The 13,279-nt window shown below is 43.0% G+C and overlaps 1 protein-coding gene across 1 annotated transcript in view; it reads right to left on the bottom strand.

The window, feature by feature from the left end:
• Positions 1-614: 614 nt before the first annotated feature.
• Positions 615-13,279, bottom strand: part of PLCZ1 (phospholipase C zeta 1) — a gene marked incomplete at its 5' end in the record, with an annotated part of 72,493 nt that continues 59,828 nt past the window's right edge. Inside the window, 5 exons of the mRNA XM_082253633.1 lie at positions 615-710; positions 1,091-1,240; positions 5,942-6,074; positions 6,371-6,540; positions 6,869-6,985. Coding sequence (XP_082109759.1) covers positions 628-710; positions 1,091-1,240; positions 5,942-6,074; positions 6,371-6,540; positions 6,869-6,985 — 653 coding nt within the window. The 3' untranslated portion in view covers positions 615-627. The remainder of the gene's footprint in view (positions 711-1,090; positions 1,241-5,941; positions 6,075-6,370; positions 6,541-6,868; positions 6,986-13,279) is intronic.

A 13,279-nucleotide genomic window follows, 5' to 3' on the forward strand; every position in this document is an offset into this window, starting at 1 on the left:
ATCATAGCTAGTCTTATGCACATGCAACATTACATAACTTCCGCTCACACCAAAATCTTTCTATGATAAACAAGATACTGACATGGTAGGCAAACAAAAAGTAGTTCGAAATTAGGGCACCATTAAGGCACCATTAAATGGTCAGACATGTGATTTTTATACTTTCTCATCCAAACGTTCAAACAAAATTCTACAGGTGTAAGGCCAAGCTTGTACAGTACAATAATGGCTGTACAGCATTTACTTTCAGTAAGGGCTCATTCACACTAGAAGGAAGTGAGGTGCAGTGCATGTGTTTTTGTGCATTGAGGCACTAGGCCATCTAGTCTAAAGGAATAGGCTATAATGCACCTAAAAAAAAAAAAGAATAGGTCATGCTGCATTTTTTTGCAGCACAGTGCAACATAATTCTTGTCCCTTGTTACAAAAGGAAAGAGGTCCTTATCAGATCACAGGGGGCTGCTGTGGAGGGCTGGGAGACTTAGCTCCAAAATGGACTCTTTACTAGTTCAGAATCATTGGAATACAACTAAGTAAACATTTAATTAAGTTTATTATTTATCAGAGTACAGTTTTCAAGGTGGCAATCGTGTCGCAATTAGCTATTAGTATTTTTGGATATGAAGATCACTGATACCAGATGTGGGCAAAGAGCGAGGCATGCAGGAGACTCTGACCGTGTCTGTTCAGCAGTGGGATGTGACGATATCCTGTAATACAAAAAGTCACCTTCAGTCTCATCATTAAGTTAAGAATGACAGATCCTGCAAACAAGGATACGTAATGACAGAGTCCTGACAGATATTACAGTAGTAAGGAGTTAGGAAAACTTTTCAGAGTCATTGGTAATTACTGTGAACATTTCCCTATATCCAGACCAGCAGACCAGTACAATTCCAAAATCAGATCATATTTCTGTTTATCAGATTAGTTGAAATCAGCATAAACAGCCATCTCTGGAAATTCGACTCATTAGCCGGATTTAATCCTCAGTGCTCTTCCAAGAGGATCATTACTGCTGAATATGCCATAAGCTGGCTGTGTATGTACACAGGAATAATAAGTGTGATGTGTGTTAGTTGAGTGCTACCTTTACTAATGCAGCTCAGAGGCAGAGTGTACTGGCCCACAAATTCATTCCCAACCACTGGAATCTTGTCTTCCACGCAGAATCGAATCATCGCCAACTCTGGAACCTGGATGTAGAAGTGGAAAGACTTGTTCCACTGAGGGTTAAAGGCTGCAGAGGCAAAAATAGCACATCAGTACACATACAGTATATTACCAATATTATTAAACATTTATTTAGCTCTGACATATTCTGTAGTGCTGTACAGAGAACACTGAGCCAGTTGCATCAGTATTTACACCAGAGGAGCTTACAGTCACCACAGTCATACACTGCAATTATTCAAAGAAACTTTGATTCATGTGGGGTGGTCCCCTGAGTGCCACATCCCAAATAGAAATACAAGAACAATAGAGTTCCCCTTGGGGCGGGACTTTTAAGGCACTATATAATATCAAGATACACAATTTATTTGAAAATTTTATTGAAAAAGTAAATATATACAAAACAAGAAAAATATGTTAAAATGCTGGCAAGTTATACAGACATAATGTACAACAGTGAAATGCACCACAAATGAACCGCGGGTATTGACCCGACGCGTTTCGGAGAGGAACCCCGAACTCCTTCTTCAGGGGTGCCCGCAGGAAGTGGTCTAAAAATAATTAGTATGTAAGTCACGTGTCACTTAGACAAAAATATATACATTATAGTATTTTAACAAAATTTTCCAAAGCACTTACATGTTCACTGTAAAGAATGAAGAAAACTTGCCCGCCTGTAAAGGCTAAAACCAAGAGATCAGACTGCCGCAAGGTGCCAAACTGGGATGCCGTGTGGAAATGCTAGATGTTGGACCCAAAAGAGACCTTCTCTGTGTGTCACAGGTGGTTGAAAAACTGCTTGCAACCCCAATTCCCCAAAAGGGAAAGAGGGGGTAGGAATAGCTGGAACCCCCAGAAGACAATCCTGCTGAGCAAAAGCCAAATGATTAGAAAAAATCCCCAATTTAGCTAAAAAAGCGCAATAGTAATGGTAACCAAAAAACACAAATCAAAAAATATTAAATAGAAAATATTGTTTTGGTTTCTTTTGTTTGAGGGGAAAAGGCCATAATCGACCAATCTACTGGCATTGTCCGTTAAGGACCCTCTACCTGAAATAATAGGACCCTCTACCACGAATGGTTTCAAAAATTGGTCGATTCCTTTTTGAAACCATTCGTGACACAACTGCCATCTCACATACGAGACACCATCCACTTTTTACAAAAAATTGAACATATATGGGTGCCTCCTGACTGCCTGTTGGTCACGATTGATGTGGAGGCACTATACAGTTCCATTCCCCATGATCGAGGCCTCTCAGCAGTCAGACACACTATGATGCGAGATAACAACTTAGATGCTTATGGCGAATTTATACTGTCCAGTTTACAGTTTATTCTATTGCACAATGTCTTCACGTTTGACGGCTCCCACTACCTCCAGGTGCAAGGCGTAGCGATGGGCACTTGTTGTGCCCCATCCTACGCCAATTTGTACCTGGGGGAGTGGGAGCAAGCCATCCTCAGGGACGACGCGTTATCGGTGTACACGGACCACATTAATTTGTGGGTCCGATACATCGATGACGTGTTTATGCTCTGGCATGGATCACCTGAATCACTCAATGCTTTCATGGACAGATTAAACAAGAATGATTTCAATTTGAAATTTACTATGAATTTTGATCCCTGCCATGTTACCTTTTTGGATGTAGAGGTGTCTAGGGGAGAGGATGGTGTTCTCCACAGTGGGCTTTTTCGAAAGCCCACTGCTGGCAACACCATCCTCCATGCCTCTAGCTTTCATCCCGAGACATTGGTGCGCTCCATTCCATTTGGCGAATATCTTCGGGCCAGACGGAATTGCACGGACCTCACCGTCTTTCAAGGAGTTGCTAATGATCTGAGGAGTAGACTCCTAGCAAGGGGCTATTCCCCGACGACTCTCAAAAAGGCATACAGAAATGCCAAAGGAATAGACAGGAACACACTACTGGCCCCAAAAACCAAAAAATTGGATGATCACACCCTTAGACTAATTGTTAGGTATTCAGAGCAACATATGGAAATCAAAAAGATTATGACCAAATATTGGCATATGCTTGCATTTGACCCAATTGTAGGTAAACATGTTCCAGCATTTCCACAAATTACACATAAAAAAGTTCCAGCTCTTAAAGACCAATTGACACACAGCGAATTTGCTGCCCATGGCAATAGGGACCCCTGCAAAGTCAGGGGAACCTACATGTGTGGGGCATGCAAGTATTGCAAGTTCATGCATACTACCAAGAATCCCATTCTTCCGAATGGACAAATTTTTAGGCCCATACATTTTGCCAACTGCCGCACCCACGGGGTGGTATATTTACTTCTCTGTGGGTGCGGCTGTTTTTATGTTGGCAAAACTAAACTGGATTTCACTAAACGTGTCTGCCGGCACATAAAAAGTATGAGAACTTGCGACCCTGAGCTTCCTCTCGGTCGCCACACCAGTTTGGTACATGCAGGGAGGTTTCCCAAAATTAAGTTTCTGATCCTGGATAGAGTCCACCCCAGCTCGAGAGGGGGGGATTGGAACAAGACCCTCCTCCAACTCGAGCTGAGGTGGATCTATCGCCTTAGAGCAACAGAGCCACCAGGACTTAATGAGATGGTCTCATATAAACCCTTCCTGGAAGGCTTCACATCCGGTGGTATGGAAATCTAATGACTTCAGTTTCTTGATATGTCGCAGTTCTCTTCCTTTTTCTGCAATTCTCTTCTTTTTCTTATAACCTTCATTGTTACCCAATGTATCCAATTATTGACATGAATTTAATACGAGGGTTGTTTAGATGCTTTGTAACTCTATTTCATGCAATGGTGAATATTGAGTGATTCTATAACATCTTGCAATTTAGCATATGCACGAATTAAATCTTTGTACACAGGTAGGTCAGTCTGACCGACTATGGTGCCAATTGTTAATTTTGAAAAATATCCTTTCTTAAAATTATATTCGGATATTGCATTGTTGATAACCATTTGCATTTAGGCTCTTGGTATTTATTGCTTTATTTATTTTATTCTTTTACAGGACCCAAACCTTCTCTGATGTCTCGATGGATGGAAGCTGCGTGATGGGGAGATACTTATTCCCATCTCGGCTCTGGAATAGCCCGGCACGGTAAGCGGACGCCACTAGATGGCGCCCGCAATAGCGGCAACAGCCTAATTCCATCTAGCTCTGTCTGAGCTTTTAGGCGCATGCCCAGTGGACTCCGCCTTGCGTTTCACGCAGGCGGAAGTCCTTTACCGTGTCGGTGGGACGCACAGGCCGGCCTAGCTTCCGCCGGATGTTTCCGGCAGGGGGCAGGCCCGGCGTATGTGACCCGGGGAACCCTATTGACAACCAGCTGATTGCAATTGTCTCTCGGCTGAGACTAGTCTCAGCTGATTGACAAAGCTCCTCATATATCTCACATGCCCGACATTGGACTCATTTGTTCCGCTGCCGAGCATGAGATAACATCTATTTTGCCAAGCTGGATTTGTCTGCCCGTTACAAGTGACTCTAAGGTATTTATTTTTTGAGAAATTCTGCTAAATAGCCTGCCGATGTACTTCAATGTTGATGGCAAGTTTTGATCTTTTTCTTTTTCTTTTTGAATTCATACTCTTTATAAGAGGATATTCACTATGTCTTTCCTCTGGTATTTTTAACCATAGCTTTTGGGACTTACAAACCCTGAAGTGCAATTTTTCCACTCATAATTAATCTGTGTTGTCACTTACTACTTAAGTAATAGACTATGGCCTTTTCCCCTCAAACAAAAGAAACCAAAACAATATTTTCTATTTAATATTTTTTGATTTGTGTTTTTTGGTTTTATTTTTGGGATTTTTTCCAAAAAAGCAATTACCATTACTATTGCGCTTTTTTAGCTAAATTGGGGATTTTTTCTAATCATTTGGCTTTTGCTCAGCAGGATTGATTTTTGGGGGTTCCAGCTATTCCTACCCCCTCTTTCCCTTTTGGGGAATTGGGGTTGCAAGCAGTTTTTCAACCACCTGTGACACACAGAGAAGGTCTCTTTTGGGTCCAACATCTAGCATTTCCACACGGCATCCCAGTTTGGGAACCTTGCGGCAGTCTGATCTCTTGGTTTTAGCCTTTACAGGCGGGCAAGTTTTCTTCATTCTTTACAGTGAACATGTAAGTGCTTTGGAAAATTTTGTTAAAATACTATAATGTATATATTTTTGTCTAAGTGACACGTGACTTACATACTAATTATTTTTAGACCACTTCCTGCGGGCACCCCTGAAGAAGGAGTTCGGGGTTCCTCTCCGAAACGCGTCGGGTCAATACCCGCGGTTCATTTGTGGTGCATTTCACTGTTGTACATTATGTCTGTATAACTTGCCAGCATTTTAACATATTTTTCTTGTTTTGTATATATTTACTTTTTCAATAAAATTTTCAAATAAATTGTGTATCTTGATATTATATAGTGCCTTAAAAGTCCCGCCCCAAGGGGAACTCTATTGTTCTTGTACACTGCAATTATTAGACATTTATTTATCTCTGCCATATACCACAATGCTGTACAGAAAACACTAAGCCATTTATATACGTCTCTCCACCAGAAGAGCTTACACTCTGTTCTCCCCCTGAAGTCATACACTACTGTATTATAATTATATATTTATCGAGTTCTGAAATATTGCAGAGCGCTGTACAGAGAACACTGAGCCAGTTACCTTACTCTCTGCACAGGAGGCTCTTACCCTCTTATATCCCATTATAAAAAGTCTGCAATAAATTATTAAAAACAACTAACCATTATTTTTTGCGACCTTGGTCTTTTTGCTGCATTGGTCAGATGGAACTCCATAGATCTCCAAAGTTACAACTGGGTTGGCTGTATTGGTTTTAGATAATTTGCTTGGAGGGAGAAGAAACCCACTGATCACCTGGGAATAATGAAAGGACTAAATGATCACAAACCATTACTAACAAGAGACCAAAGGCAACCAGAGAGCGCTGATGATCAAAGACCTCTGCAGACCAGAAACTGCTGCTGACTGAAGACCTTTGGTGACCAGAGACCACGGGTGACCAGAAAGTGATATTGAGAGACTAGATCACAAGAGATTGCAGGCAACTAAGGAGCACTCCTCACCTGTTGTGACAAGGAGCTCTAATGAATAAAGTCCATTGGTGACCTAATCATATTGCTGACCTATAACTAGAAAGAAGGGTGGATCACCTTAATCTGTAGGGAAAATGGCCTGCGAAGTGGAAGATTGTTTGGATCAAATGTGCAAACTGAATGACACAGGAAATCCGGCTTTAGAACATATCCGCATCCGCCATTATCCTGGAACTTTCCATTCTGCAGATCCATCGGGATTCCTGGAGTCTGCATATTCAATGCAACTGAGGGGTAAATAGAAGGAGAGAGGGGAGAGAAAAGGAGGGAAAGGGAAAACATGGTGGGGGGTGAGAGAGATTAGAAATATGCAAGTTTGATATCATCCTAATGTGTGATGAACTATTATAGTGAGTTTCCTAAAGGAGGAAATGGTGACATTCAGATATATTCTGCAGACATTGTCCCCAACATCTGACCTCTTATGCATATTCAGCTGGCTGATAGAAAAATCCATACATTATCCATTACGTTATCCCCCCCCCCCCCGATCCCCCCCACATACAAATACACTTTCAGCCCCATAAAAACACATACTGTATATATGACACTCACCCATCTGGCAACCAACATTCCAGAATTCCTGAGGCTGGAAGTTAGAGGAGTCAAATCGAGATCCCTTGGGATAGACTCTGGTTAGAAAATTCTTGTTATGATAGACAAAGTCCAGAGCTAGGTAAGAAATGGAGTTTGTGTTATTATGGGTGAAAGAGACAATGGACATGAACTCTACATTTACACCAAGCCTACCCAAACTGTCTATACAATTGTTATTCAAAAGTATTTAAAAATTTCATTTGCTTTTAAAATTTGATTTTGGAACGAATGGAATTTCCCAAAGGAAAATCAAATACTCTGTTAAAAATGTGAAAACATACATTAATTTGGCTCTGCTAATAATTAGAAAATCCATAGAAAATTCTTAAATTTAAAAACTTTGAGCAAATTTTACTACTGTATGGTTAGCTTTAGCAAAAGTGTGAAATGTTTGAAATTCTTTATCAGTCAACTGCCCAATTCTGTTTGCCCTGCACTGGTGTAAGAGGAGTAACATATACACTATATTATCAAAAGTATTGAGCTGTCTGCCTTTACATGCACATGAACTTTAATGGCATCCCAGTCTAATGCCTCGTACACACGCATCGATTATTGGCCGGGAATTTTCGGCCAACGTCCGATCGGCCGGTTTTCGGCTTGTTAGTATGATGCTTTCAACAACCGACTCCGACTTTTCGGCCGAAAAAAATCTGGTGTGCAGGCTATAAAATTTTTGTTGGCCGTCAACACAACGGCCGATTTTCCGTCAGTCAGTACAGATTTCGGCAGACAAAAATCTGATGAGCAAGACTGGGCATGCTCAGAGAAGAAAAAACACACGGAAAGTATTCCAGCACATGACATCACTTCTGAAGTTGATTTTTGTTGGCCGAGAAAATTCATGTGCAGTCTAGGCACATTCCAACCAGCAAAACACAACTCTGGACAAAAGTCGGACGATCGGTCGGCCGATAATCGTTGCGTGTGTACGAGGCATAAGTCAGTAGGGTTCAATATTGAGTTGTCCCACCCTTTGCAGCTATAACAGCTTCAACTCTTCTGGGAAGGCTGTCCATAAGGTTTAGGAGTGTGTCTATGGGAATGTTTGACCATTCTTCCAGAAGTGCATTTTTGCAGGCCATTTAGGTTCCTCCACCCTAAACTCGATCATCCATGTCTTTATAGACCTTGGTTTGTGCACTGGTGCGCAGTCATATTGGAACAGGAAGGTGGGCATCCCCAAACTGTTTCCACAAAGTTGGGAGCATGAAATTGTCCAAAATGTCTTGGTATGCTGACGCCTTAAGAATTCCCTTGACTGGAACTAAGGGGCCAAGCCCAACCCCTGAAAAACAACCCCACACCATAATCCCCCCTCCACCAAATGATTTGGGCCAGTGCACACAGCATGGTCCATAAAGATATGAATGAGCAAGTTTAGGGTGGAGGAACTTGACTGGCCTGCACAGAGTCCTGACCTCAACCCAATAGAACACCTTTGGGATGATTTAGAGCGGAGACTGCGAGCCAGCCCTTTTCGTCCACATCAGTGATTAACCTCACAAATGCATTTCTGGAAGAATGGTCAAACATTCCCATAGACACACCCCCAAACGTTTTGACTAGCCTTCCCAGAAGAGTTGAAGCTGTTATAGCTGCAAAGGGTGTGGCTGCACTACTGCTGCTCTCCTGAGCTCCAGTGAGGCCTACTGATCCAGGGAGCTTCATTGATTCCTATACCCAGAGTGGATGCAAAAGGCTAAGATGGATTCAGGGGAGGATCCCCCAGATGGCCAAAGTACCGGTCCTCCCATACCAGTGTTTGAGGACCTGGGAAGCGGCCCAGCTAAAGGCGAAAGCCTGGCAACCTACAGAAAGAAGGTTTGTGCGAGGATTGCGAGAGTCGCTGATGAGGAAGAAGTACTGGCGAAGTTAAAGTTTGACTTCAAGCATAAAAAGATTGCATGTGACCGACTTCACAGTTCCAAGAGAAGATAGATGAGGCCTGAGTTGATGGCTTTGGAGGCCAAAGCGGAAAAGCAGAGTCTGCTGGTGGACACATTGAAAGTAACCAGCGGGGATGTCAAGGAAAAGTATGGCAATGATGATCACTTCAGGGGCCATAGAGGCCATTGGAGTACAGGCATCACCAGAGTGCAATAAGCCGAGGTCACTACAATGCAAAAAAGTTTCTGTGGGCTTGGACTGTATTTCTGCCCAGCATGCTGGAAAATCTTCGCATGCATCAGTATCAGTATGCCTGCAGAAAGTAGAGAAAGCTCTGGCAGACAGGCTGTGGGCGATCAGGCCGCAGCAGCAGCCTATGGAGCAAGATGATCTATCCGAGCCTGTGGAGGGAGCAGGTATGCTAAAGTTAATTTAAAAAATAGAATTGCCTTTGCATGGTTGCAAAATTACCATGTCAGGATTATCTGAGGATGAAGAGGAGTATAATGATGTCCCCCCCAAAGCCTTTAAAACAACGGGTGACAGAAAAACATTTTTTTGTTTATGATTTGCCTTTACAACATAATGGAGGTGAAGTTCCTATGGATGGTGTAGCAGAGGGCGGCAGAGAACAAGCTCATCTCCTGGCTGAGGCTCCCGCCTGTGTACAGAAAGTCAGTGAAGGCTGTGCAGAATCAGATTCTTCTATGAAGAGTGCTGATAAGGACATCTCCATTGTTGGTAACCCTTTAGTCACTGGTAATGAAAAAAGAATTACCAAGGGTAATGTAAACGATATTTCTGTGTCAAAAGCCTCTGCTCTGTTTCTGACATGTTGTTTCTACCTTATCTAAAGAGGGTTTTGTAACTAAAAGTGATGTGCAGGATGTTGCAAGGAGTTTGGGTATTTCCTATGCTCAGGCAGTGGCTGCCCCTGTCCCAAGGGTGAGTAGGACCAGGTATTCTGCGGTGAAGTGAAGGCCAATTTAATACCATCTGGTAGCTCCTTTAAACGCCGCAATGTGGTCTAATTGAGGTGGACTGGAGCAGGCCCCTACCAAATAGGAGAGATGTGGCAGACTGTATTCTGGGGATGGGTTTCAAAGCAGAGGATATTTTTGACCTTATCAGCCCAATTGGGTAAAACGAGTATGACCTCTCCTTTGTCGAGGCTGAAGGATTAGATGTCTTTTGGGAGAGGTATGAGCAGAGGTGGAAGGAGTCCCCAAGATGGGCAGGTTTGTTACCCAAAGTAATCGCTCGCCAGCCGTTATACAAAAAACCTCACCATTTTAGTACGTAATGAGTCCATTCCTGCTGGGATCTGGTGGTTTGGTTGGGGAGATATATGGATGTCCAAGCCCCCTTGAAGAAAGTTGTTGATGATAGGGGGATATGGACGGGAGGATGGACAGTGTTGGTAAAACTGCATGTCACGGGTAATGTTGTTAAGCACATCCATTCGTCTGCCTTTATAGGTCGTGACAGGATCATATCTTTTTATGCAGTGTAGCCTGGTCGCAAGGCTGGTGTTCTTCAGACTGTTCGTACTGTCATTAAAGCTTTTACAAAGTACTGACTTGTTGAATTATGAGAGATGTAGTTCTGGGAGGAGTAAGGACCATGGATTGTCTGTGTGAATGAACTCTTTTCCCAGGGAGCTGTGGGACTCGCAGAGCCCATTGGGAGTGTCTTTATAAAGGGGGCGGGACCAAGGTTCGCTCTCTTGCCTCGAGGACAGTGTGCTGTGAGGAGGGGAAGAGCTGCTGCGGAGCGCAGAAAAGGATAGGCCAGAGGCCTAGCGGACAGCCACCGGAGACAGAGTGAGCAGTGTGCATAAGGATCTTGGTGGTAGACTAAGCAGAGGGACGCCCTGAGAGGCTGCGAGTGTTGCTGAAGAGAGCGGGACACTGCTGGAGTGGACTGTGGAATATAGAGTTCATCACATTGGGTGAGAGAAATCCAATTTAGGGTATCTACTGTACTACTAGACTGAGCCGGGGCGGGTCTGCAGAGAAGTTCTAGTGGAAGGCCACATGAGTTCTAATGTTCGCCACAGGACACTGTAGCCTTGGATAGTGCGTGGTGAACCAGAAGGCCTCGCTCTCCTTTTCAGTTCTAGATTGACTACCAGTTGTGGAGTACATAGACCTATCTTCTCCCTTTTTATTTGGATTACAATTAATGGTTATTCCTGTGGTGGATTACAGTAAATTAATCACCTTTACTTTGGATTACAAATACTTTCTCTGGATTGGTTGAGGACACCTTTGCCGGCGAAGACTAGCAAGGCCTTGCTCATCCAGGAGACACTTGCAATCTAATGTAAAGGGGGCCCCCTATAGGATACAGAGTGCACTCTGATAGATAACTTAACGCCAGTATATTAGAGTTGCTGAGAGGTTAGTAATACCTGGAGTTACCTTTTATTACTGTTAAGCATTGATTTGTGGTCACTCTCGCATTACACTGGAGAAATAGTGTATTTACAGATCCCTAAAATATTAATCCTCCATTATATATCAATATATATGTCAGGATTGCTCTTTTGATCCTGAGTGCTGAACCTTATCCAGTTCCAGGTTGAGGATTCAGGATCTATCTTGTTATTAATGTTCCTGAGTTTACCATTTTATTGAAACTGTTTGTGCATTCTACTAAACACAAGCTAAAGATAAGTAAAGCTGATCCTTTACTGCAAACCCTAGTAGTGTCTTATCATTTACAATGACAGAACCTATAGTGTCAAGTGGGTTGGATGACATTCAGGGCAAAGGAAGTGAGGAGGATGTCTGTTTACTTAGCCACTCCCCAGGGGGCAGGGCTACAGCAGGACAACCAAAGCTGTGTCATCACTATTGTAAAAAAGGGGCTTTTTCAAGCTCATGTTCTGTGCAAAAATGTTCCCTCTGTCAGGGCTCAGGACATGTTGCAAAGGACTGCAATAGTATTTGATGTAATCTAAAGCGCTGCGTAAACTGCTGGTGCCGGTGGGCATTACTGGTGAGCCGCTCTTGAGGGTTATAGCCTATGCTTATGACGTTTCTGTCTTTTTATCTCTGGGACAGAGGAGGCAGAGGAGGTGGTCTCAATGATAGAGCAGTATTCTGAGGCATCAGGCTCCAAGGTCAACCGTGATAAAAGTGACGTTTTTGGATGAGCAAGGGAGGTGAGAGCTTTGCACTTCCGGACACCTTCCCGAGGCCTCAGAAGAAAGTCAAAGTATTAGGCATCGAGCCCTGATGATTACCGTAAGACAAATTGGGAAGACAGACTGAATGATGCTGATGTCAAGGTGAAATGCTGGAAGGGGTGGCAGCTCTCCTTGTGGGAAAGGGTGGACTTGATTAAGACCAGGGGCGGCCCGTCCATTGGGGGTGCAGGGGCGCCGCCCCCCTAACCATCTTTACACACACTTTGCTCCCCTATTTTACCGCTCCCTCTCTGATGCATTGTTAGTGTATCTAAAACTAAAAACAGTTTAGTGACCCTTTTTGCTCCATTTCACTTGAAAGATAACGGGGATATCACCTTCACATGGCTCACACAGGCATCTACTTTCACTTAATTGGGATTTATATGGGTTGGAATTTACCCACAGTTATTATACCATGGATTACACTCTGCACTAGACCTGCCCCCCGGATGTCCCCTTAACTTGGATGGGTCATTTTGCCACAGCCCAGGGTGAGGCTTGTGTCTGCCGCCCCTTCACCCCTGTTTTTGGATTTCTTTGCATTATACTCTTGAAGAAGCTGGTAGATACAGATTTTTTGAACTCTTTGCATTATACTCTTGAAGAAGCGGATAGTGTTCCGTGAAACACGTCAAGATGCCAATTCATGTAATTGTATTATGTATTTACTGTATCTATCATGAATTGTTATATGTCAGTTCTCAAATACATATATATTTTTACTTCATTCAGAAATTGTTTTTTTTTTTATTTATTTATTTTTGCATTTATTTTTGCTGTATTGTTCTATTTCTCTAACCAACTTGTTAACATATGTACTCTATATATCTACTTTGGTAAAGTGGTTGGCCTCACTCAAAGTCCCATGACCTCCTTTTATATATTTTTTAGTGTATCTAAATCTGAAAATGTATTTAATGGTACCCTGCCCCCAGACTGACAGTGCTGCTGTCTAAGGCTGGGTTCACACATGTCTGGCTACGGTTTGCAGTCGAGAGTCTGGTGTGTTTCTGTTCACTGGTTCAGGTGTGATTTAGGTGCAAATATTTCCCTGAATTCACACCTGAACCGGACCCAAAAACGCACAGGACCCCTTTCAATACCGCACTCTGGCCGCCCCGGACACGTGTGAACCGGCTCCATTGAGAGCCAGTCACATTCACATGTTATGCGAATTGGATGCGGTAAAAATGCATCTAATTTCCATATATGTGAACCCAGCTCTTGTGTTAGTTCATCCAGAGTGTAGGCAATCTAACGCAGGAGGTCTGTTACTGGCCAGA

The sequence above is a fragment of the Pelophylax lessonae genome (assembly GCF_965119305.1).
Source record: "Pelophylax lessonae genome assembly, chromosome: 4".
Classification (NCBI taxonomy): domain Eukaryota; kingdom Metazoa; phylum Chordata; class Amphibia; order Anura; family Ranidae; genus Pelophylax; species Pelophylax lessonae.